At 46.9% G+C, this 25,161-nt stretch overlaps 1 protein-coding gene and 1 long non-coding RNA gene across 15 annotated transcripts in view; one reads left to right on the forward strand and one right to left on the reverse strand.

Moving 5' to 3' along the window:
• The window catches only part of RIMS3 (regulating synaptic membrane exocytosis 3), a 33,999-nt gene extending 30,058 nt beyond the window's left edge, over positions 1 to 3,941 (forward strand). Inside the window, exons 5-7 of one of the 2 annotated variants that reach the window (XM_072974677.1) lie at positions 2,142 to 2,243; positions 2,583 to 2,722; positions 3,447 to 3,865. In XM_072974677.1, coding sequence (XP_072830778.1) covers positions 2,142 to 2,243; positions 2,583 to 2,722; positions 3,447 to 3,659 — 455 coding nt within the window. In that variant the 3' untranslated portion in view covers positions 3,660 to 3,865. Of the gene's footprint in view, positions 1 to 2,141; positions 2,244 to 2,582; positions 2,723 to 3,446 lie in introns of both variants that reach the window. The other variant, XM_006215852.4, reaches the window with a different exon arrangement.
• On the reverse strand, positions 2,779 to 24,152 carry LOC116282979 (uncharacterized). 13 transcript variants are annotated; one of them, XR_012079238.1, is made up of 4 exons: positions 23,517 to 24,152; positions 19,280 to 19,334; positions 10,928 to 10,982; positions 2,779 to 9,492 (listed from the first exon to the last, which is right to left on the reverse strand). It is a non-coding gene; the product is annotated as an uncharacterized lncRNA (long non-coding RNA). The 13 variants fall into 13 exon arrangements; XR_012079239.1 differs by lacking the exons at positions 19,280 to 19,334; positions 23,517 to 24,152 and adding an exon at positions 11,139 to 11,213; XR_012079249.1 differs by lacking the exons at positions 10,928 to 10,982; positions 19,280 to 19,334 and having other exon boundaries at positions 2,821 to 7,609; positions 8,750 to 9,492.
• Between the last annotated feature and the right edge of the window lie 1,009 nt (positions 24,153 to 25,161).

Genomic DNA, 25,161 nt, shown 5'->3' on the forward strand with positions numbered 1-25,161 from the left:
GGGCAGGGCGGGCTTTTTTGCCAGTGTGGCAGAGTTAGCATAGCACTCATCAGTCCCTCCCTCATCAGAGAGGAAAGGGGTTCCAGCCTTTCTACGCCGGCCACCACCCTGCAGCTACTTTTCCAGCATATTCTCTCCCTCACATCACCACACACTCATCTGCTCTCCCACTGCCTACTGTGTGCCGGGCAGCGCTAAGTGTTGGGCATAAAATGGTGAACAAAAATTATCACAGCATTGATGTTAATGGGGTTTGCTTCATCACTGACTCTCTGAGGGACCTTGGGCAAGTCACTTCCCTTCTTTGAGCCTCAGTTTCCTCAGCTGTAAATTGGGACTAGTAATACCTGCCTCAGTTCTGCAATCTAAAGACAATTTATCGAGGCCCTATGTGACGCTTTGCAAAACTATTTCATTTACTCCTTAGGAACTGGGTCTTATTTGACTTGTTACTTCTGACAGTTTCTGGCACCTGGAAGCCTTTTAGCACTTTTCTCATCCCTCTTCCCTGCAGCTAGGAAGTACTCCCTACAATCTATTCTCAGTTCTCCTAGCTGCAGTTCTGGCCCCTTCCCTCCCTCTCTCTCTCTCCCTTAGTTCCCTGCAGTGTTGGCTTCAAGCAGCTCCTCCCAGGCTGGCTTCCCCAGAGATGCCTCCTCACCACCACCGCCTCCCCCTCCATCAGTCTGACCTGAGCAGTGTCTGACCCAGACGTCTGCACTCAGCCCTCCTGTAGACAGTGTCTAACCTTTGACCTCACAGCAAATGAGGAGGACGAGTGCAGACAGAGCCCTGCGGTGAGCCACGCAGTGGAGCTGGCCTCTGTTCCAGGCCAGGGCTCTTCCCACTGCACTGCCCTGTCTTCCTCTAATAGGCTCACCCCGGAGCCTTTGTCTGCTGGAAGAGGGGAGCACAGGGAACCTCAGAGGGTAAGCGTCAGCTCCTGTCTGGCTCTTGGGTTGGATTTGGCGAATTCCCAACCCTTGCTTTCGGGCTTTTAAGGGCCTGGAGAGTCTGCTTTCCTAGCCTTAGGCCCAGCCCACAGCTGAGAGAGAGCAACCAGCCACTTCCACAAGGCTAATGCAGCACAGCCTAGAGCATTTGTATGTGGTGCCCCCTGGTGTCCCAAGTTGGGAAGGACAGGTTTGCATTGGCTCATCTTTTTCAGACTGTTAGCAGTGAAACACAGAGATTAATTCCTGAGACCTCCCCGACCTTCCCCCTTTCCCCCTTCCCTAGGAATAGCTAGAAGGTGAGGGATGAATTCCAGGATGTCTCCTGAAAGTAACAAATCCCCAGCTTCCAAAGTGTGCACATACCAACAATTGGATGACGGCTCAGAGAATCTAAAATGGGTGACTGAACTTAAAGTCCAGCCCATTTAACTTTTTCCGCAATCAGGCTTGTGATGCTGCACCCCTTTGAAGGACGTCTCAAGTAACTAGTGCAAAATTTCAAAGTCTGCTAACCTGTGTCAAAGAAAGCTAAGAGTTCTAGAAATCGGATGACATGACTCCAAGCAGAGAACTCGCCCCAGGTGGATAATCCATTTTGTTGGGGCACCGTGAGGAGTTCTCAGTACTCTGCTCCTGGGACCTCTGCTAGCCTTCCCTCCATCCTTTATCAAGGGTACCAGCAGGCCCTCACCCCCCCCGGACGTGTCTGTATCCTGGGCACACTTGTATCTCTGCATCTCTGCAAACTGATAACCTTTACATCTCGGTTTGATATTTATGTGGGGGAGTGGCTGAGGGCCGCTGTACAGAAAGTGGAGAAGAGCCACTGAGCCCACAACCTCCTGTCTTCCTGACAGGGAACTCTGTCCCCAAACTTGCTCAGTGAAACAGAAGCCCTCCTCCCACCCCCATAACCAGACTTACATGGGAGTTTGGCAACCATTTCTTGTTAGCCAAGCATGCCCTTGAGGGTCATGCTGCCACTGCACCCCAAGGGCCCTATCAAAACTTTTCTCAGCCACTTTAAAGTGGTCTCCCAAGAGTAGCTCTGGAGCATGCAGTTCTGTCCATCTTATGTCCTTTCCAGTGTGGTAGCATCCTCTGCAGACTGGCATTCTGCACAGCAGCTGGCCGACCTGCCCCATGGCCTGGCTCTGCCTGGACCACCCCTCTTCTCCCTTGCAGGGGACGTGCACATTGCCATCATGGACCGGAGCGGCCAGCTGGAGGTGGAAGTGATTGAGGCTCGGGGCCTGACCCCCAAACCAGGCTCCAAATCCCTCCCAGGTGAGGTAGAGCAGCTGGGACAGGGATTTTGGAACTGAGGTCCTACCAGGGAGGGATATATAGCTGAGCTCTGGATCTAGTGAGTCCCAGCTCCCCATTGGCCTATGTCTGTATTCTCAACACTGGATTCACGGATTGCCTACAAGGCCAGTGAACAGGGATAGAGGGGGGGAGGGTGGAAGGGTGGGTGTTTGAGTCAGTCTCTTCCACCTGCTGCCCACTGGTCAGCTCATCCTACTCACCCTGCTCACCTCCACGATCACCTGGAGGTTAGGGGATGGGACAGGCCATGGCCGTTTCCCTGGACCCCTCCCCATCATGCTTTCTTCCATCCCTTAGCCACCTATATCAAGGTTTACCTGCTCGAGAACGGGGCCTGCCTGGCCAAGAAGAAGACGAAGGTGACCAAGAAGACCTGTGACCCCCTGTACCAGCAGGCTCTGCTCTTTGACGAGGGGCCCCAGGGCAAGGTGTTGCAGGTGTGTGTCCTGGGGCCAGTGGGGCAGGGCGACTCTCAAAGACTACAAACTGTAACTTAAAATTTGTTTCATTTATGATTTATCCTGTGCCAGGCTCATTAAGACATGTTTATCCATTTATTGTCACAACCCAGTGAGATGTTATTGCCCTGGTTGACTCATAAGGAAACAGAGATTCGGGGGAGAACTCGATTGCCTCCAGCTTGCACAGCTGGTAGGTAGAAGCAGGGTTTGACAGATGCATTCTTCCTGGGTGGCTTCCCACCTGACGTCCTGTCCTGGCGCTCGTGTTTATTGTCCCTGTGATCTGGCAGCAGAGTGAGAGCTGTGACCCAGGTCCTGGACTCCCAGTCTGCTCTTCCCTCAGGAAGGCTGTCATCTGGGATGCTCTGGAAGTCAGACCCAAGTTCTAATCTCAGTGCTGCCACCAATTACTGTGTATCTTTGGGTTAGTTAATTAACCTCTCTGAGCTGCATTTCCTCTTTGTGGAGATAATACATAGCACATCTACCTAGATGGTTGTAACAGTTGAGATAATGTGTATAAAGTCTATAGGGCTGAGGCTAGTGCACCTGAAGTACTCAGCAAGCTGTTGCTTGAAATCTGAGTTCTGCCTCTGTCCCATCAGTGCCCTGGCAAAACTCTACAAGATTCCTGGGCCCACTGCCCAGCCCTAGAGTCAGAGAGGTGGCTCAGCTCCGCTCTCTTCCTCCCCACTGGCAGGTGATTGTTTGGGGAGACTACGGCCGCATGGACCACAAGTGCTTCATGGGCATGGCCCAGATCATGCTGGACGAGCTGGACCTGAGTGCTGCGGTCACCGGCTGGTACAAACTCTTCCCCACATCCTCAGTGGCAGACTCCACCCTTGGCTCCCTCACCAGGCGCCTGTCCCAGTCCTCCCTGGAGAGTGCCACCAGCCCCTCGTGCCCCTGAGGACCTCAGGAAGAGGCCAGGATGCTGTGTGGGAAGGGGTGACCTCCTCCCATGTACATAGTCTTCACGTCTTTCTGGACCCCTTGCCCTCCTGCATGCCTGTTGGCTACTGGGCCTGTCCCAGCTGACAGTGGAGACTCTAGTGTGTGTGCGTGTGTGTTTGTGTGTGCGTTTGTGTCTGTATGTGATCATGTTAGATCTGTTCACTTGTCTGGGTGGTCTTGGTGACTATATGGGCTGAAATTCATGTCTCTGTGTCTTGTTGAAATGAAACACAAAGGAGTGTTGCATGGACACAACCCCCGCCGAGTCCAGGGGTGGAAGTGGGTGACGTGGTCCTTGGTCCATGCCACCTGGTCCTGGTTTCAGGGCAGAGCCCATGTGCCCCCCGTCTGTGCCTGTTCTTGGTGGTCCTTGCTTAGTTTTCTGTCTTGTTCTTTGTTCCGCCTCTCTGTCTCCCAGCACTGCTGCTGTTTTTTGAGGAATGTAGCCTCCACTGCAGCTGGCCACATGAGGCCCCCCTGGGAACCCAGACACCCCTCCTCTCCCCCCGGCACTCCAGGTGCTCTTCCCACCGAAGGCACCGGCAGCATGTAGCATCTCACAGAGTGCCCCGGCCTGGGCTCCGGGGAGTAGAAGGTGCCGGGGAGCTGAGGGCTTGGAGATTGCTTTATCCCTCGTCACGTCCTTCCTGCAAGTCAGATCTGAGGAGGTATCAGTTCCTAGGGTTGCTGGCCAGGTTCCTTGGAGGAGAAGTTCTGGTGCCTCCCTTAGCATTCACCTCCTGTCTCCCTCCAAGCCTCCTTGCCTCCAACATGCCAAAGCAGCTCTCCCAGTGGACCTCAGGAGGTGCAGACTGGAGGGTCTTGATGTGATGTGCGAGAGGTCGGCCTCAGAGGGGATGTTACCTGCCAAAGCAGGCAGCCCCTGGAGGCACCTGTGTCCTCCCCAGGCCCTGAGGGTGGCCCTGTGCGCCTCTAGGCTCGTCCTGGGGTGGTGCCTGGCTAGTGTTGGGGTGCCCCCAAGGGCAGGGCTGCTGGCTGGAATAAGAGCCGGGGCTGACTTGCTCTGAGCCCTGTTGATCATCCTGTCTGACCTTTGAGGACTAGCTGCATGAAGTTGATCACTGGGGCTCTATTATTTAGCTCATTTCCAGACCAGGGTCCCTGTCTGGGAGCTCAGACTCACGCAGGCTCCAGCCTCCTGGCTCCATGGAGAGCCTGGCTCTGAAGTCAAGACCGCCACAGTCACCAGCTCTGTACAAGCAATACTCCCCCCGCCTGCCTCCCGTGCTCCGCTGCTGCCCTGTGGAGAGGGCCCGGCCTGCTCTAGACACCGCACCCGCCTCTGCTTTCTTTCCACCCTTGTCTGGTTGGAGCTGCCCAAAGCCACTCAAACCCTGCCTTGACTGGACAGCTGGGCCCTGTGGGTGGACACCAAGGCCTGGACTGGACCTTGTGAGATGCCTGCTGGGGTCCTGAAGTCTGGCTCAGGAGTGCCCAAATCTGTCAGGTCTAGGGTGAAAGGCAGGTTGCCGCCCAGGAGGTGAACACAGCAGCCCTCAGGTCCATGTCTGGTGGGGAGAAAGAGGTAACACAAGGAGTCAAGGTCTGGGGCAGGCTCCCCTCTGCGTCTTCCCCAGACATCATCCCCGAGGGCTGCACTGACTCTAATCATGTACGTGGGGGTTGAGGGGAGTGACCCAGGGGAGCCGTGGAGACATGCTTGGACTCCATTCACAACCAAAGCCCAGGGGGCATGGAGGTGGCTGCTCGGGGTAGGGGTGAAGGAAGAGGCTCTCTGGAGACAGCCATCTCCACCAATGGGTCGCCTTTTCTGGAAGGATCTACATTAGGCTGAAGCCAGGGCCCGGCAACCTCCCTTCCAAGAAAACTAGGAGAAGCCAGGACCCCATCGGTCCTGCCCACAGACAAAAAGTGGGTCAGGGCAGTAAGAACTAACAGAAGGAGCTCCTGGGCCCCTGACTCCTGCTGGAGCCTCCGTTCTTGGATCGGCAGAGGCAGGAACAGTTGTGTGCGCGGAGTGGAGAGAGGAGGCAGCTGGGTTGAGTTTTCTCTTTCTACGAATTTCTCTCCTAGTGGCGGGACTGGCTAGTGCACACACTTTTCTCCTGCTTCTAAAATGAGGCAAAGGGCTCTGTGCTTTGAGATCCTAGGGTGGGGAGAGGGAGGAAACTCACTTGCAAAAGAGCATCCTTATGTCCTGTCGGTGATGCAGAGCAGTGGCCCTCAGAAGGGTGTGAAGATGCCCGACACCTTCGGAGTGGGGGGATTATTAGTGACCCGTGGGGTAGTGTAGACATTTGCCGATGTGATGTGGCGTTGAGTTTAATGATACCCAGCCCGTGCAGTCACCCCGGGAATCGGGGATGTCAGTGAGGGCTGTCACCCTCATGCTTCTAGGGGCCAGGAAGACAGAAGGCGGGGAGCGACCAGCAGAGGCTGCTGCTGGGGAGCTGAAAGCCGCTGGCCCCTTGCGTCCAGGGGAAGGTTGGTAGCACAGGGGATGTTCTAGCCAGAGGTAGGGCCCAAGATGTTGGTACCTCTGCTGACCTGCTTACAATCCCCAGCTGCCGAAACGGCCCAAGGGTTGGGCTACTCGGCTGTCCCACCTCACTGATGAGAAGTAATTTCCCCCACATGTTGACCTTAGGGAATTATTCTTTTTAACCCTTTGTACCGAATGGGTTCCTAATCCCCACCTGGATTCCCCCCATGAGGGTAGTCATGTAGGCTATGCACATGTGTGATGGTGAGTGGCTTGACTTAAGGGTCTGGCTCTCTGCAGCCTGGATGCAGGGGCTCGTCTGAGAAGCTGCTCTGGATCGAGCCTGTCCAGGAGAGAAGGGAGCACAGGCGTGACTCCTGGCCTTCCCTGGATGGGGAGCATCTGTCCTTTGAAGAGGGCATGGCAGGGAGGGAAGAAACATGATCCCCCCAGAATTCTCCCTAACCTGAGACCAACTCACTGTTAGATGCAGTATCCTGGCTCCACCTGCCCCCTTAGACCAGAGGAAGCCAGCGCTGATGACAGCAGGAAGACTCTTTGTCATCCTGTCTTCCTCGGCTCAGGCAGAATTTGTGGGAAACGTGGCAGAGACAGGAGTGGCCCTGCAGTGATGCTGGGCTGTTGGGCAGGAACCGTGATGGACGATTCAGAGTCTCTGTCTTCACGTTTCTGCTCTGTTCAATCTGTCCCACTTCCTTCCTTCCCTAAAGGGAAGTCTGTGATGGGCCTTTGGTATGAATCAGGCTCCAGCAATTGGGGCCAAGTCTTGGTGTGACAGAGGGGGTGTGATCCTTCAGGAAAGAACCATCTCCCAAACTACTCCCCATCCAATCTCTCCCATCACCCCGCACTCCTAGGAAAGGAGCTCTCGGGAGGCTGTCAGTAATGCCGCAAGCCCCAGGCACTGCCAGCATTTCAGGGGGCCGACAGAGGGGGCATCCCCACAGCTCATCACTCGTGGGATCACTGGGCTCCCAGGGACGTGACCCCCACCAGGGCAAGCATGCCTGAGCTCTTCTTTCACTGCCAGCCTTGAGGAGTGCAGAAGCCCCCAACCCCTTTTAAAGACAACAGAGCCCTCCAAGGGTACTTCTTTGGAAATGAAATGTAGCACAATCTTAGACTGAGTTACCAGGAGCCCTGACCTGTAACCAGGGCTCTTGCTCTGCACCCTGCTGCCCAGGAGATGCCGTGCTCCTCCCCCCACCTCCCCGGGGCTCCAGTGCTCCGGATACCTCCAATTCCCCATCTTCCTCAGCCCAGAAAGCAGCAGGGCTTCAGGAAGGCTGCTCTTCTGCTTCTCTGATTGATTCCTGCACTGTGCAAACCCCATGCAAGAAATTGCTGCCTTTGCGTGATGGTGGAGAGTGGTGGTGCATCCTTCGCAGCCAGGAGGTGGTCCAGCGGGATTTCTGCTGTGGCTGCAAGAAGAGGGTAAAGAGGCCTGCCCTGCCAACTCCTCCCCTTCTCTTCCTCTCCCTGGTGTTTTCTTCTCCAATATCCTGACACGGAAAGAGGTTCTTGAAAATGCTGCTTCCTGTCCTGGATTACCGTTCACTGAATGATCAGGGAGGAGACGGGAATGTAGACTCCTCACCCGCCTTCTCCCTCAAGTCTGCTTTTCACTCAGGTCAGAAGAGATGGGGAAAAACAAAACAAAGCAATCATGACTGAAGGGCAGGGGAGCCCTGCCCGATCCGGTGAGGCCTGATGGGGGCTGGATCAGCCCAGGGTTATTTTGAAAGAGTGCCTGAGCATCTCAGAGCAGTGTCACTGATGCCAAAGAGAGCAACTTGGCCTCCTCGGGCACCAGCTCTGCCGGCTGAGCTGCACACGTGTGGCTCAGGCATCGGCCTGCCTGATGGTGGAACCTTGTTCTCTGAAAAAGGGCTTAATCTTTCCATGTAGCAAAGCAACTCCCCCGTCCCCTTGACCCTGAACTTGGGCTGTTGTGGGCACAGCAAGGCTGTGCCTGTGAGGGAAACTTGCATTCTCACAGGGGCCCAGACTGGCTTGGGGCGGATGCTCATCAAAAAGCATGAGTGTTACTGTTTGGGGAAAACCTTCCTGGGCTCTGGTTGGAAACTTGGCCAGTAAGGCCAGGAGCCTTGAGCCTCCTAAGGAGTTCACACTGATGCCAGAAGGGTCCTTGGGACTAGGTTCCAGAGAGCTTGGCAAACAGAAATGGGCCCTGGGAATTCCAGGGGCAGCAGAGCATCTGTCCCAATGGTCAATGCCCTGGACAGCTGGCTGCAGAGAATCGAAGGCTCTAACATACAGTCATACAGTTTTGCCAGAAACTGTGACCTTGTGCAAGGCTCCTCCCTTTTCTGGGCCTCAACTTCCTCATCTGCAAAACCAGAGCATTTGCTAGTTACTCCAGGGTTCCCCTCTAGGTTTCAAAAGTCTGATCTGGAGCTGATGAGGGTTGTGAGCCTGGTGCACCCGGCACCCGGTTCCACGGGCTGGTTCCCTCCAGCCCTAGGTGCCCTCAGCTGGGTGCAGGTCCTCAACTGTCCATGCCCAGATGCTGCTTCCGAGAAGAACTCTGGGAATCCTACCAGACTGTGCTTCCACATCTTCGTGGGTCGTTGCTCCTCTCTTCCTGTATAATGATGAGGCATAATTAAGGGTTGTCTACAATGGACAATTTCCAAGGTGCTGATGTGACGTCGCAGCCTCAGCTGCACCTGCGTAGGTCAGTATCCCCACCAGCAGACGAGGCTGGGTTGGTCCTCATTTCTGCTTCTAGAATGACATAAGTGGGAGAATCTTAAAGGAAATGCTCTCTGATGGGAGGAGAGAGGGAACCTATTTCCCTTCAAAGTATTTTGCTTCTTAAACATCACTCTTCTCTCCAGCATGTCTTTTACCAGACACCATCTCAGCAGGCAGAGTGGCTGCTTTCTTAGGAAAAGTTGGCCTGATTGTTCTATCTATTCCTTTAGAATGTAAATTCACAAGCAGCAGGAACCCCTTTTTTAGAATTTCCAAATGCATCCTGCAGAGAGAGCGAGCTGATAGGGCTGACAAGCACACTGTTTAGATAAGCAGTTAGCCTTTTATATCTGCGCTCTCTACATTTTCTATGTGCAGCTTCTTTCCAAACTCGCTGTGGCTCCCAGGTGGCAGGTGGACGGCTGGGCAGGACGGCCAGCTGTTTCTTAACAACATTCTTGCCAATTCCCTTGAGGAGAAAATTCTTCACATGGCTTCTGCATGTACAGTATTTGGGCAGCAAAAAATGATTAAAGTCAGTTTGAAAATGGTTTTATGTGTTGCTTTCTGAAGACAGTTCTTGATTCTAGGGAAGAGAAAATGGGGTTGCAGGTGACTAAAGGAGGAAGGAAGATGCCTTGGCTGAGAGGCAGGACAGAGAATTACATCTCAGAAAAAGGCCTGAAAGATCAGACCTGGGCCTCTGACTCCTCTTTGGGAACTCTGTTGCCACAGTGATGTCATTGGGCCATGAAATCTGACTGTTTCAGGCAGCTTACAGGCTTCAAAGCCTTCTCTTCTCACAGATTCCACAAGAGGTGCCCAGAGCCAACTAGAGGGGACGATAAGATGGAGCTAAGGCCACTGCTTTCAACCCACTGTTTCTTCCTGAGCTCTTGGTTCCAGCAGCTCTGCTCAGGCATGTGGCTGGGGCAGTCTTGCTTATTTCAGCCACACCTGATACAAACAGTAGACATAGCCATTGACCTCCAGTGCCGTGAACTACAGCAATCATTGACCCCTGGAATAACCCTTCCCCTCCCTGCCTCAGGGAGGGTCACTTAGTCACTTATGGGCAGTGCCATTGTCCTCCTAGGGCCGGGTCTAGGAGTACAGAAGATGGACAAAATATAGCAATGTCATAGCACATGCTTCCCCCAGCCCAAGAGTCCTCCAGTGTGGCCTCCCCTGCTCTGGCCCTGGCCCTTGGCCTTGCAGTTCCAGTGAGCACCATTCCTTGGGGGAAAGCTCAGGAGACCAATACGTAAGCTCTGGTGCTCCCAAGGGTTCTGTTTCTTCTTTTCCGTTCTGCTCTTCCTGAGCTATCCCATACACTCTCATGAGTTTAAGAACTTTTCTGCTTCTAACCAGCAAAATTCTTTCAAAAAAAACAACAAAAACAAAACAGAAAAAGACAAAAGGACAGACAAAATCTGAGATCCAGAGGAAGAAATTCTAAAGGATGTTCTTCAGACAGAAGGACTATGGTACATGACTTACAGGGAATTTATTGGGGGATTAGCATGAGGTCATATGTTTAAAGTGCTCAGAACAGGGCCTGGCAGGTAGCATTTACAGTGTTTGCCATTGTTAAGGAAATGATCCTAGATGGAAGGGCTGAAATTAAGAAAGTGAGCAAAAGATGAAAGTTTTAAAAATTAGTAAATATTAACATACAGATTATAAAACTATAATAATGCTTAATTTTTAAAGTTAAAAAATATAGTCATGAACTAAAAATATTGGAGAATGATCGCATATAAATTGATCCTTAGAATGTTCTTGAGGAGGCTAAAGACACTGAATAACCTCAATCTTCCTTAAGTATCCATGCTAAAATCTAGAGTAAATACTAAGAAAATAGAATCAGGTACAAAAAACCTAAATACAAACTATGAAATCCAACAGTGTATTAAAAAATAATACATGTGAACTAACTATACTTTAACAAAAAAATAAAGATAAGAGTGGATTCCTGGATTTAAAAAAGCAATAATACATCATAATTAACTGGTATTTACCCCAGGAATGCAAGGGTGGGTCATTAGAAAAATTCATCACTGTAATTCACTACATCTGTGGACAAAAGGAGAAAAAATTATAATTATCCTAATGCAGAAAAAGCATTTTATAGAATTTAATCCTATTTATAATAAAACTTCTGGCAAATGGAAGATTAATTTGATAAGAGCCATATACCAAAAAGCCTATAGCAAATGTTACTGAACATACTTGACATTCTCTTTAAGATGAATGCAAGGAGAATCAGTGATGTTTCTTGGACCTGTCAGAACTGATGTTTCAAGGCAAACTGCTACCCTGAAATCTGGAGAGACAAGCACATATAGAGAATTAGAGCTAATATATGCTTACCAGGAGAACCCACTGGAGCCAAAAACTGATGAGAATGCTTAAGTGTTAATATTAACAAATCGATGGAGGCTGAGTGTGGACTAATTTGAGAATGACAAATAACTGGGGGCTGTGGTCTTGGGAAGGCAGCATACTTATATGGGTTTGTCTCTCTGGGTACCCACAGTAAAGATCTGAGAAAGATCTAGTGGTTTCATCAGGAGGAGGGAAAGAGAAATAGTTCTGAAGCACCTCCAGAGCTTCCTCAGTAGCAAAGGCTTACTCTCCAAGGGAAACACAACCAGAGTCACCTGGAGAAGGGCATTTTCCCCTCTCTGGGGTCCTCTAGATTTCCTCTCCCACCTGAGGAGAGAAGAAAAGTAAAGCACCTGTGAAAGTCACAACACAGGGAAACAGACCCATTAAAAGAATGAGATGCAATCATAGCATGATACAGTGCTTCCTCTGTCCCACAACTTACCCCCATATGAACAGGGATCTAGTGCGTTACTGTTGGAATAACTGCAAGACACATCCTCTGAAAGAAGTTCTTAGGGAAGCCCCAAATCAATAGGGGAGATAAAAATAAGGTCACTAGAGAAAGTTGAAATCTAAGACACCTATAGCTACATTAAATACAGCCTAACTCCTAGCCAGACTAACAAAACCACACCATTACAACATATTTACCTCAGTTCCTGTTACCCAATATACCCCATTGCCCAATACATCATGTCCAGCTTTAGATAAAATAGTACACATATTAAAGGCAAGAAAAAAAAACACAGTCTGAAAGGAAAAAGCAAGTTGTGGAGCCAGCATCAGTTGTGACACACACTGGAATTATTAGGCAGGAAATTTAAAATAACTACTATTAATACATGAAGGGCTCTAATGAAAAAGTAGACAACATGCAAGAACAGATGAGTAAAGCAAGCAGGTAGAGAAGACTAGGCAATCAAAAGCCTGGTAAAAGTCAAAATAAGTGAGCAGAAGTGAAAAATGTCCTCGATAGTCTCATCATTAGATGGGACATGGTCAAGGAAAGAATCAGTGAGCTTGGGAGACAGGACAATAGAAACTTTCCATACTGAAATGAAAAGAAAAAATAGTGAAAATACCAGAATGGAACATCTAAGAACTGTTGGCAATTTCTAAAAGGTATAACATGAGTATATTGGGAATACCAAAGAAGAAAAATAGAGTAGAAATATTTGAAATTTATAATAGCCAAGAATTTTCCAAAATTAATGACAGACACCAAACCACAGATCTAGGAAGCTCAGAGAACACCAGTCAGGAAAGATACCAATTTATACCTAAGACTTCTATGGAGAGAATTTTCAAACTCTAATAGAAGAGTTGATGATCCTAATAAATGAAGAGACATTCCCTGTTGTTGGGTAGACAGTTTAATATAAAGATATTAACTCTCCTTAAATTAATCTATAAGTTCAATGTAGTCTAAAAATTTCAGTTTGTATGTTAACTAAACTTACTCTACAACTTACATGCAATAATGTTAGTCTATGAATGGTTAAATCAACTTCTGTTTAAAAAAGGGAACAGATGGGCACATGTATATCTGGGAAATTAATATCTGACAAAAGAGGCACCTTAAAACAGTGGGGGAAAAGAATATACAAACAGCTTATACAACTTAATAACAAAAAACACCCAAACAATCCAATCCGAAAATGGGCAGAAGACCTAAACAAGCATTTCTCCAAAGACATAAAAGTGGCCAATAAGGACATGGAAGAATGCTCAATATCACTTATTATCAGAGAAATGCAAAGCAAAACTCCAATGAGGTATCACCTCACACCAGTCAGAATGACCATCATTAAAAAGTTCACAAATGATAAATGCTGGAGAGGGAGTGGAGAAAAGGGAACCCCCTCCCCATGCCGTTGGTGGGAATGTATTTTCGCGGAGCCATTATGGAAAACAGTATGGAGGATTCCTTAAAAAGCTAAAAATAGACTTACCATATGATCCAGCAATCCCCCTCCTGAGCATATATCTGGAGGAAGCTCTAATTTGAAAAGATACATGCACCCCAATGTTCATAACAGCACTATTCACATTAGCCAAGACATGGAAGCAACCTAAATGTCCATCGACAGATGACTGGATAAAGAAGTTGTGGAGGGAGGGTGTTTGTGTATATATATACACAATGAAATACTACTCAACCATAAAAAAGGAAAAATAATTCCATTTGCATCATCATGGATGGACCTGGAGGTTGTTATACTAAGTGAAGTCAGACAGAGAAAGAAATATTATGATATCGCTTACAGGCGGAATGAACTTATTTACAAGACAGAAGCAGACTCACAGACATAGAAAACAAATTTTGAGTTACCAGGGGGAAGGGAGGTGGGAAAGGATGAGGTGGGAAGGGATAAGTTGAGATTTGCAGATACCAACTACTATATATAAAATAAACAAGTTTCTACTGTACATATAGCACAGGGAATTATATTCAATATTTTATAGTAACCTATAATAAAAAAGAATATGGAAACAAATATATCTATGTATATGTATAACTGAAACATTATGCTGTACACCAGAAATTGACACAACATTGTAAACTGAATATTCCTCAATAAAAAAAAACAAATAAAATAAAAAATAAAAAGCCTTGGCAAGAGCCGTGGGCTTTAATTTAAAAAAAAAACAATTAAATTAAAAAAAAAACAGTGGGGAGAAATGTATGGTTCAAAATATTAGAAAAACTGGTTCACCATCTGGAAAAAAGAAATTCCTACCATTGTGCTTTGTAAGCCTTGTGGTTGCCCAGCCTCCAGATGGGAGAGAGAGCCTGGAGATAGTGACAGAGACATAAATGGTTTATTGGAAAGAAGATCTTACACGATCGAAGCAAAAGGTCCTGGAGAAACTCCCCACGGGGTATGACAGACAGCAAGCAGGACAGGGCAGCAGTCTGCTACTTGGGGGAGAAGGAGGCTACTACCATTTATAGGGAGAATTGACGTCAGATTGGCTCATTAGTTACCAAGGAAACCAGCGGCTGGGGCAGGAATCAGGCATGTAGGCAGTTACTGATCAAGCTCTATAATTAAGAGGATGGAATAGCCATGTGAGTGAAGCAGGGACTGGTCGAGCAGGGGATGTACAGAGAGCAGGAGGACAGCCATCTGAGTGGCCTGACCCTCCACCCCTGTGCACCCTGTATGACCCTAACAGTCCTGGTCCACCCCTCTTCCACAATATCCCTGGCATCAGGTATGTAGGGGGCACTGCAACCAAATGCCACCAATGCAATACAGACAGCAGCAGCTGAAAAGAGTATCAAGAGTAGGACACCTAGTATGCTAACAATAGGGACTCGCCAAGAAGTGGGCAATTTTAGAGCCAGGCACTTGGCATGTGGGACAGGAGAAAGGTGAGAGTCCTCAGTCGTCCCCACATGGTCTCATTAGTTAGGCTGATTTTCTATGGAAACTCACTGTAGACCTAGCAATCAGACACATTTCCAAGAGAGGCCACCATTGTCGCCCAGTCTGCAAACAGATTCCCTCCACCCAGGCGTGGGATGAAATCTGAGATGTTTAACAGGCACATTACAGGGCTGACCATTACGCAGTACAGACATGACCATTATGCAAAGCACAAGCAGTAAAACCATTCTGCAATAACACCACCCTGCCTGTGGTTTTTGTCCTGGTGTGCAATACCATACCATATCACCTGTCCACCCTCAGCCCCCATAGCCTGTGCCAAGCACTGGAGAGGTGACAGAACAATGGACCCCAGGGTTAATATAATGGTGCCTTCTCCGGTAGGGAGCCCAGAATAATTACATTAGTAGTCGTAGGTGGGACCACATAGAAGACAGGTGAAATCTGTAAGCGTCTTTCCTGTTCCCCATGACAAACCCAAACCACCGGGGCTTTACCTGCCAGTTCTAGGGCCCTTTTATAATGTGTCCCCCTGGGGGGTGGATCCTTTGGTGGGGACGAAAGTGAGCTGTTGTCCTGACCGTAGTGTGTAAGCCCTGGCTCCAGGGATGCTCAGTTATAGCTGGGAGGACTTGAGTGAGCCTCCTGGTCCACGTGGTGAGAGAACAGGTTTCCTACCTCAGCTGTTGTTTAAGTAGTTCATTCATCCTTTCACTTAGCCCGGCAGCAGGGGGGTTGTAAGGCAGGTGGAAATCCTAAGTGTATGTTATTTTTATCAGTCTGTTCCTGAACTTCATGGCCAGTGAAGTGGTTCCTTGGTGGCTGTCCATGGAGTCCCTATGTCACATACAGCTGTTCTAGACCCTAAACAGTGGGTTTTGGCATTGCTTGACCACTCAGGTAGACCTTTTGTAATGTCTTCCACCTGTAATGCATCATAATGGCATATAGCTGTTGTTCCATCACACCGTATCATTGCTCACCCCTTCCAGAGCTGGGACCAGAAGCTCAAGGATACTCTTATTATTTTGCCGTTGCCACAGCCTCCAACAAAACCCTTTTGGGTAACTGGCCACGTCCAATTCACAAGCCTGTCCTTGAGTTAATATCCCCAAAGCCTGTGTCTGTAGTTGTTCAGGGGTGGCGTGTCAGGGGTATGCTAGTATTTTGTAGATAATCCAGGTCCTTGTGTTCTGTCTGTATTCACCAGCCATTCTCACGTAGTCAGGTAAACCCTGAGCAAGGGGTTGCTACTTTTAAACTGGAAAGAGACCCTGAGGTTAACAGGACATGATCAATATAATAGGAGACAAAGACCCCTCTCACGGCAGTCAGCTGCCACAGGGCCCCACGTGCTAGTGGACGGCCGCCTCGGGATTACTCTGCAACTTTCTGGTCCTTGCCCTTATTTCCCCACATCTCGGCACACTCCTGGGAGTTTCCTCGGCCTCCTGGCTGGCTCACCAGTTGTTGGGCTGCATCCCGCAGGCCTGCAAGCCTTGTAGTTGCCCAGCCTCGAGATGGAAGAAAGAGCCCAGAGACAGCAGCAGAGACATCAACAGCTTATTGGTTAGGGGATCTTACACGTCTGAAGCAAAGGGTCCTGGAGTGACACCCCTCCGTGCACCACAGAGGGCAGGCAGGACAGGGCAGCAATCTTTGCTACTCAGGGGAGAGGGTGGCTACCATTTATAGGGGGAATTGACGGCAGGTTGGCTCATCAGTTACCAGGGAAACCAGCAGCTGGGGGAGGTGGCAAGCACGTAGGCAGTTACTGATCAGCCCTATAATTAAGAGGATTGGATAGTCCTGTGAGTGAGGCAGGGCCTGGTTGAGCAGGGGATGTACAGAGAGCAGGAGAACAGCCATCTTGAGTGGCTTGACCCGACACCCACCCAAACCAAGTTACAAAGATAAGCCCTAGATGGGTTAATAGACCCAAATTGAAAGGCCAACTGTAAAGATAATTTTTAAAAATGTAAAAGAAATAGTTTTTGTGAACTAAGGGCAAGGAAGAACTTTTAATATTTCAAAAGCACAAATTATACATTAAAAACTGTGTACTGGGATTACATTAAAAGTAAAGATTTCTGTTTAACGAACGGTGTCATGGACAGAAGTTAAACAGATTGCAGAATGATAATTGACAGTGTCAAGAAACAGCAAGTGATTAATAGTTAGAATATACGAGGAAGTCCTGCAAATCAACAATAAAAGGGTAATAACTTCAGTGGAAAAAACGATCCAAGGAAATAAACAGGCAAAGTCCAAATGTTAATAAGCACATGAAAATAACCTCAGAATCATAATCAGAGAAATGCAAATTAAGGCAGTAATGAGATATCACTTCATACTAGTAATGATCGACTGGCAAAAATTAGAAAGCTGGATACTGCCAAGTGATGTCAAGGATATGGAGGTTCAACTGGTACAGCCATTTTGGAGAGCAAGACAATTATACGCAGACCCTATGACCAATGAATTTGTGCATTGATCGACTAAAGGGACATGTACAAGGGCTATTCATTGTAGCAGTACTTGTGGTGAAGTGTGGCAGGCCAAATAATGGCCCCCTAAAGACATCCACATAAAACGCCCAGAACCTGTGAAAATGTTCATTTACATGGCAAAAGGGACTTTGCAGATATGACTAAATGAAGCACTTTGAGATAGGGAGATTATCCTGCATTACGTGGGTGGGCCCATTCTAATCACTTGGGTCTTTAAAAGTGGAAAACTTTTCAGCTGTAGTCAAAAGGAGATGCGATGGCAGAAGAATGATCGGAGAGATGTGGTGTGACAGAAATTAAAGACATAAATATACGGAGAGTTAGTCATACCCTGTTCATGGATTGAAACACACAATATTGTTAAGATGTCAATTCTTCTCAAGTTTACCTCTGGAGTCAACACACTTTCAGTAAAAATTCCAGCAGGCTTTTGGACGAAATTGACATACCAGTACTAAAATTTATGTGGAAATGCAAAAGACCTTGAAAAGTAAAAGCAATTTTTAAAAATTTATGTATTTATCTCACAATATCACATTTTAAAAGTTGAAGTATAGTTGATGTACAATATTATGTACAAGAATATAGTAACTCACAATTTTTAAAGGTTATACTCCATTTATAGTTATTGTAAAATATTGGCTATATTCCCCATGTTGTACAGCACATCCTTGTAGCTTTATTTTGTTTTATACCTGATAGTTTGTACCTCTTAATCTTCCACCTCCATCTTGCCCCTCCCCTCCCCTCTCCCCACTGGTAACCACTACTTCCTTCTCTGCATCTGTGAGTCTGTTTCTTTCCTGTTATATTCACTAGTTTGTTGTATTTTTTTAGATTCCACATGTAAGTGATATCTTACAGTATTTGACTTTCTCTGTATGACTTATTTCACTTAGCACAATTCCCTCCAAATCCATCCATGCTATCATACAACATTTAAAATTAACTGTTCGTCAATGAAAAAGCAAACGAACAACAATCCAACCCATTTAAAATATGGGCAGAAGAACTGAAGCAAAAGCAATTTTGAAAAGGAAGAACCGAGTTGGAAGACTTATGTTACCTGACTGCAAGACTGACTATGAGGTGACAATGGTACTGGCATAAGGATTGATCAATGGAACAGAGAACTGTGTGGAAACAGACTTACACATGGCCAATTTTTTTTTAATTTTAACTTTTTTGGGGGGGATAATGAGGTTTATTTCTTGTTTATTTAATGGAAGTACTAGGAATTGAACCCAGGATTTTGTGCATGTTAAGCATGCACTCTACTGCTGAGCTATACCCTCCCCCCCACCAATTAATTTCTGACAAAGGTCCCAGAATCATTCAATAATCTTTTCAAGAAATGTTGCTGCAACTGGATATTTGAATGGAAAAATATGAACCTCTACCCCTCACATTATAAACAAAAGTTAACTCAAAATGGATCATAGGCCTAAACATTAAAGTTAAAATTATAAAACTTCTACAAAAAAATACAGGAAAACATCTTCACAACTTTATGGTAAGCAGCAATTTCTTAGAACACAAAAAGCACTAACTAACCCTAAAATAAAATTAACAAGATAAATTGGATTGCCTCAAAATTTCTTCTCTTTGAAAGATACCATTATTACTTAGAATAAGATGATGACTTAATAAGACAAAGTAAAAATGGGCAAAAGATTTAAACGGACGTGTCACAAAAAAAGAGAAACAAATTGCCAATCAGAACATGGGAAGATATGTATCACCATAATTCATCAGGAAGCTGCACACATTGGAACAGCTAAAATTAAAGACTAGCCGTATCAAGTGTTGGTGGGCCTGCGGAGCATCGTTCTTGACGTTTTCTTTCCTTTTTTTTTTTTAATTTTTGGTGAAGAGGGGAGGTAATTAGATTAATTAATTAATTAATTTTAATGGAGGTACTGGGGATTGAACCCAGGATCTCGTGCATGCTAAGTATGCGCTCTACCACTGAGCTATACCTTTCCCCCTGGAACAGCATTCTAGATGGAAACAGAAACTGGTATAATTACTATGGGAAACAGTTTGGCAATTTCTTGTAAATTTCTTATACACTTACCCCAAGACCCAGCAATTCCACTTTCAGCTGTTTATCAGGAAAGATGAAGTGTCCACTGAAAGACAAAAATGCTCATGGCAGCCTTATTTATAATAGCTCCAACTTGGAAGCAGGACAGATGTCTAATGTATTTGTCAGGGGTCAATCAAAACAAAGAAACCACACAGTAATTAGAACAAAGAAACCTTAAGGTTAAAAATTATTAATGCTACCAGTGTAGAGAGAAATGTACAGAATATTCTAAAGCTGAGGGAGTGTCCGAGGAAGGAACAAATTTGAAGGGAGACCTTTCCATCAAGCCAGGACTCAAACCTTGTTGAAGAGCGTGTAATTTGATGTGAGGTGTGCTGGGAGCCCAGGCCAGGCCTGGTCCACAGACTTCAGGTCAGCAGGAAGCATCCCTCTGGGGTACTGGCAGCAGAGGCTGGCAGGGAGTGCCCTGGGCGAGTCCTAGGACTTCAGGCTGAGCCGTGAAGGCCTAGGACACATGTGCCCATGTCTGGAGGGCCACTGGAAACACCCTTCCAGGGAGCTGGTGGGTGGAGGCTGGCAGGTAGGTGCACAAGGGAGTCAGAGGGTGGTGCCCAAGGGGCACAGAGCCTACAATGGGAGGGATCTAGCAAGGTGGGAGCAGGGCTAGGCCTGAGACTGTGAACTCACAGGCATCACATGCCCTAGACACACAGTTGGGACAGAATATTAATGGATATCCCCATGCAAGTGCCTCTGGCAGCAGGACAATTGAAGGAAGAGAAGCAAACGTAAGAACCCTGGACCCAGGAAATGTTTCTTCCTCCTGCCATGTCCCTCCAGCACCACCTACTGACATAGCTCTATATTGTTGTCACTACAAAGGAGAAACGTATAAAGGGGCTATCCAACTATCGCAGAGCAGGTAATGAAGGGTAGATTTGGAGTTGAGAGGCAATAAACTGATAATTGTTATATCCAGCAATAGGTGCAATGGGAAAGCAATTTGTGGCAGATTAATGTAATGCTCATCAGCACTAAATAGAATGAACTACCGATAAATGGACAGCACAGATGGATGGCAAAAACAGCACACTGAATGAAAGAAAGCAGACGCAAAAGAGTAAAGACTGTTATGTGACAGCTCATACAACTCAGTAACAAAAAAAAAACCCAGTCAAAAAATGGGCAGAAGACCTAAACAGACATTTCTCCAATGAAGACATACAGATGGCTAACAGACATATGAACAGATGCTCAATATCGCTAATTATCAGAGAAATGCAAACCAAAACTACAATGAGGTATCACCTCACATCGGTCAGAATAGCCATCATTAAAAAGTCCACAAATGATAAATGCTGGAAAGGATGTGGAGAAAAGGGAACCCTCCTACACTGTTGGTGGGAATGTAGTTTGGTGCAGTGATTATAGAACACAATATGGAGAGTCTTTAAAAAATTAAAAATAGAATTACCATATGATTCAGCAATCCCACTCCTGTGCATATATCTGGAGAAAACTCTAATTCGAAATGATACGTGCACCTCAGTGTTCATAGCAGCACTATTCACAATAGCCAAGACATGGAAATAACCTAAATGTCCATTGACAGATGACTGGATAAAGAAGTTGTGGTATATACACTTACACACAAACACACACACACACACACACACACAATGCAATACTACTTGGCCATAAAAATGATAAAGCAATGTTATTTGCAGCAACATGGATGGACCTGGAGATGGTCATACTAAGTGAAGTAAGTCAGATAAAGGCAAATATCACAAGATAACACTTATATGTGGAATCTACAAAAATGAAACAAATGAACTTATTTATGAAACAGTAACAGACTCACAGACATAGAAAACAAACTTATGGTTACCAAAGGCGAAAGGCAGCAGGGAGAGATAAATTAGGAGTTTGGGATTAGCAGATACAAACTGCCATATACAAAATAGATAAACAACAAGGTCCTACTGTAGAGCACAGGGAATTATATTCAATATCTTGTAGTAACCTATAATGAAAAAGAATATGTATGTATAACTGAATCACTGTGTTGTATACTAGAAACTAACACAACATTGTAAATCAACTATACTTCAATTTAAAAAAGACTGTTATATGAAATTCTAGACCACATGAAAGTCATCTATAGGGAAAAAATGTCAATCAGTGTTGCCTGAGGATTTGGGATGTGTGGTATTGACTGCAAAGGATCACAGAGGAATTTGGGGATATGATAGAAATATTCTTTATCTGGATTGTGGCAGTGGTTACATAGCTGTGTGTATTTACTAAAATGCATCAAACTGTACCCTTAAAATGGATACATTTAATTTTATGTAAATTGTGTCTCAGCAATGTCTATCTTAATATCACCTGTAAATCGGATACTTACAGCTGTGTAGGATCTAGACTACCACTGCCTTCCAAACCCTGCTGCTCTGTAAGTTCCACTTGAGATAAATCACAGCTTTGATCTGAACACTGGAAACCTCCCCCTTCCTGCAGGAGCTGGATTCTCATAGAGGGAAAGTCTCGGCGGTCATAGAGGATTATTCTGGATTATTCCTGGGAAGTAGATGAGATGATACGCCTGGAAGGGAGCTGCCCAGGAAACTCCAGTCATGTTCTCCCTGAGGGCAGGCCCCTGCATTCTTCTGTAGCTCAGCCATCACCGGTCCTGTATCTTTCATGGCTTGGCCAGAGCCCAGGTGGTGTGCGGGAACAATTACAGAGGGAGACAGCCTTCAAGACTGGACAACTAACCAGGCAGGAATGAGCGACTCAGGGGGAGCAAACTGCCTAAGGAAAAGGAACTTACTAAAGATCCCAGCAGCTTCTGAAAGCATGAAGCACTGTGGATTGACATATATCAGTAACAACTGTGATTGGTAATAATATTAATCATGAGAACAAACTGCAAAGAAGTTGCAGAAGTCTGGCAAGCAGCTCCTTTATAAATAAAGCCTAACAATGGGTATTGACCCAGTAGCTAAAACTTGCCCGTGCTGGGGTCGAGGAGAAATCCTATAGTTTTTGATTCGTATGTGTGTGTACTTGCCTCAAAACCCCACAGATGGATAGAGAACGTTTACTGAGATCTAGACAAAGCTGTCAAATACAGTCTGGTTAGAAAAGTCTTCGCCTGAGCAGAACCAAAAGTTATCTTGCAGGTTTGAGAAATTATTTCACTTCCTAGGTCTCAGGCACATCAATGGCCCAGAGGGAGTTTACTAAAGCTGCTTTATGAATATGCATATAGAATGAATGACTTCTCTACCCAGCAAGAACACTTGTATGTGAATAATGGAAGACTGACTAGAGCACCCTTCAGCTCAGCGCTCCCAGTGCTGGGCACCTATCCCAGTGAACTCCCACATGGTACCAAATGCAGGCATGTATAAGCATGGCCATTTGGGAACTGTCCACCATGGTGGAGAGTTAGAGGCCATCTAGGTGTCCATCTGCTTGGGGAAAATGGATGAGTATAATGTGGAGGAGACACTCGGCAGGATACAGTGCAGAAGTTAGGAGCAGAGATCACACACACACACACACACACACACACACACAGATCTTAAAAATAGTGCTGGGTAAAAAGGCAGTAAATGTGATAAAGTCTAGTGCATAATATCATGTATGAAAATTAAAAATACAGCTCCCAACATAACACCACATATTTTGCAAGAATACACACACCCACATGTCAAAATATTTTCAGAGGGTTTTTTTCTCTACAATGGGAGTAGAGAAATGAGAAATGGGCATAAAAGTGAGTAACTAAATGAACAAGAAAGGGGTCTCACACAGGCCAATGATAAAAGCATGTTATGAACCATGGCCAATGGACCTCAACTGACCAATATGTTACAGAAGGAAACCGAGAGGTCCAAACCAAGGTTTTTAGATTATATAAAAAGACGGGGAAACGGAACGTCTCAGGAGCGTTCCATCCATACCACCATCAGGCTCAGGCTGCCTCGCACTTGGAGCTGATCTCTGTACAGGGTTATGGCCACTAGGAGTTGGTGCAGGACGGCATGTGTCTGTGTGTGTATCAGTGTCCATGACTCAAGTGTTGAGATGTACAGGGACTGAAATTCAGAGTCCACTTGTAATTTTCCCTAAGCTTTGCTCCCCTTTATATTTGATGGAAGGAATGGGAGTGAAGACATATGCTAAACTCGGGCAACAAGATAACCAAGACATGGGGGTAGCTGAGAACCCATCTTGGGAAAGAGGCTCTTACCTGAGGGAGGTGCCCCTCCAGGTTACATGCCTGCTGGTCATCATCCAATGTCCCCCATGTCCACCAAGTCACCAGGATGCTGCATACCTCATTCCCAAGAGTTCTGGGATGTGCCAGGTGCCCCACTGGTAGAAACACATGGCCCCATGATGGAGAGTGGGAATCAGGTCTGGTGAGGGCTGGTTGGGGCAGATGTGCTAGCAGGAGCTGGGGAGGCTTATCTGGGCCCAAGGCCCATGCAGGTGTGGGGAGAGGCAGGGTGAGGAGGAGGTACAACGGGTGAGGGAGGGGTGCGGGAGAAGAGGGGAGCAAGTCGGAAGGGGCGGTGAATGGAAGGGAGAGGGAGGGGAGGAAGGCAGGTGGTAGGAGGGGCAGGGGGACAGGCCAGGCTGGAGGTGACCCAGGCAGGGAGGTGGCAGGGGGCAGAACCGGAAAGAGGAGGGAGCCAGTCTGGGCATGAGGTAGGAAGAGGACCAGTTTGGGCTGAGTAACTGGTGACTGAGGTAGGCACAGGGCCAAGAGACTGGGAAGTCATAGGGACAAGAGGCAGGACAGGAGGAAGGGAGGGAGCGGAAAGCTGAGCTGGGGCAAGGGGAGAAGTGTGATGAAGAGGAGGTGGAGCAGGAAGACAGGGCAGCTTCCTCTGCATGGCTCTCAGCTGAGAAATGCTGGGGTCAGTGTTCTGCATTCTTTCTTTGCTTGATGCCATTATGACTCAGATTCCATTAGAAGAGTCCAAAATTCTATGAGGTTTTGACTTGAAAGATACCTTTGAGATCCATGAGTACAGATTTCTCCATCTTATAAATTAAGAAACAAAGATCCGAGGGTTGTCCAAAGTCACCTAACAGTTATTTAGGGGCACAATTTGGACAGAGGCCAATCCGGAGCTTGTAAAAAAAATTCCAGGCTAACCAGACAGTGGACCAAAGTGTAGGGCTCTCCAGGGTGTGGAAAGGGCCCCTCTGGTCCTTAGGGCCCACCCTAGATAGAGGCAGTGGAGGTGGCCACTCTCCATCCTTGAGAGGCATCGTCTACCTCTGTCTAGTCATTATCAGAACCTGCAAGAAGCCTCTTATCTCCCCACATGGGAAAGCCCACTGAATACTGCCCAGGGAAGGGACTGAACCTGAAGGAAACACCAATATTGGCCCAAACACCAAGCAATAATTTAGATCAAATCCAAGCCTGGGGTCTGAGGACCAGGGGAACAAGGCTCTGGAGCACAGGGGTGGGTTAAGGAGAATGTAGAGTCTCCCTCTAGTCATTGCATTAGATGCTCCCACACATTTCTCACTGTTTGTCTCATTAAAATTCATCAGGCAAGGATGTTACCTCCATTTTCAGGAAGAAGAAACTATGCCCAGATGGATGAAAACACTTGCCCAGGGCCACACAGCCTCAGAATCCTGGCACCTGGTTCTGTACTTTTTCTGTTAAATGACCACATTGGGAAATGGGACAGGAACACAAAGGACAAGCCCCCACACCAGAATGAGAGTTTACTTGAGTTTAGAGTTTTAGGTTCAACATTATTTTCTCCCAGAAATTTGAAGCTGTTGCTTCACTGTATTTTTCCAACAAGTATTGCAGATTTTTATCTGAAGTCTAAAGTCAACCTGATGTATATTCCACTGATAGGGAA

This window comes from Vicugna pacos, chromosome 13 (genome assembly GCF_048564905.1).
Source record: "Vicugna pacos chromosome 13, VicPac4, whole genome shotgun sequence".
Classification (NCBI taxonomy): Eukaryota; Metazoa; Chordata; class Mammalia; order Artiodactyla; family Camelidae; genus Vicugna; species Vicugna pacos.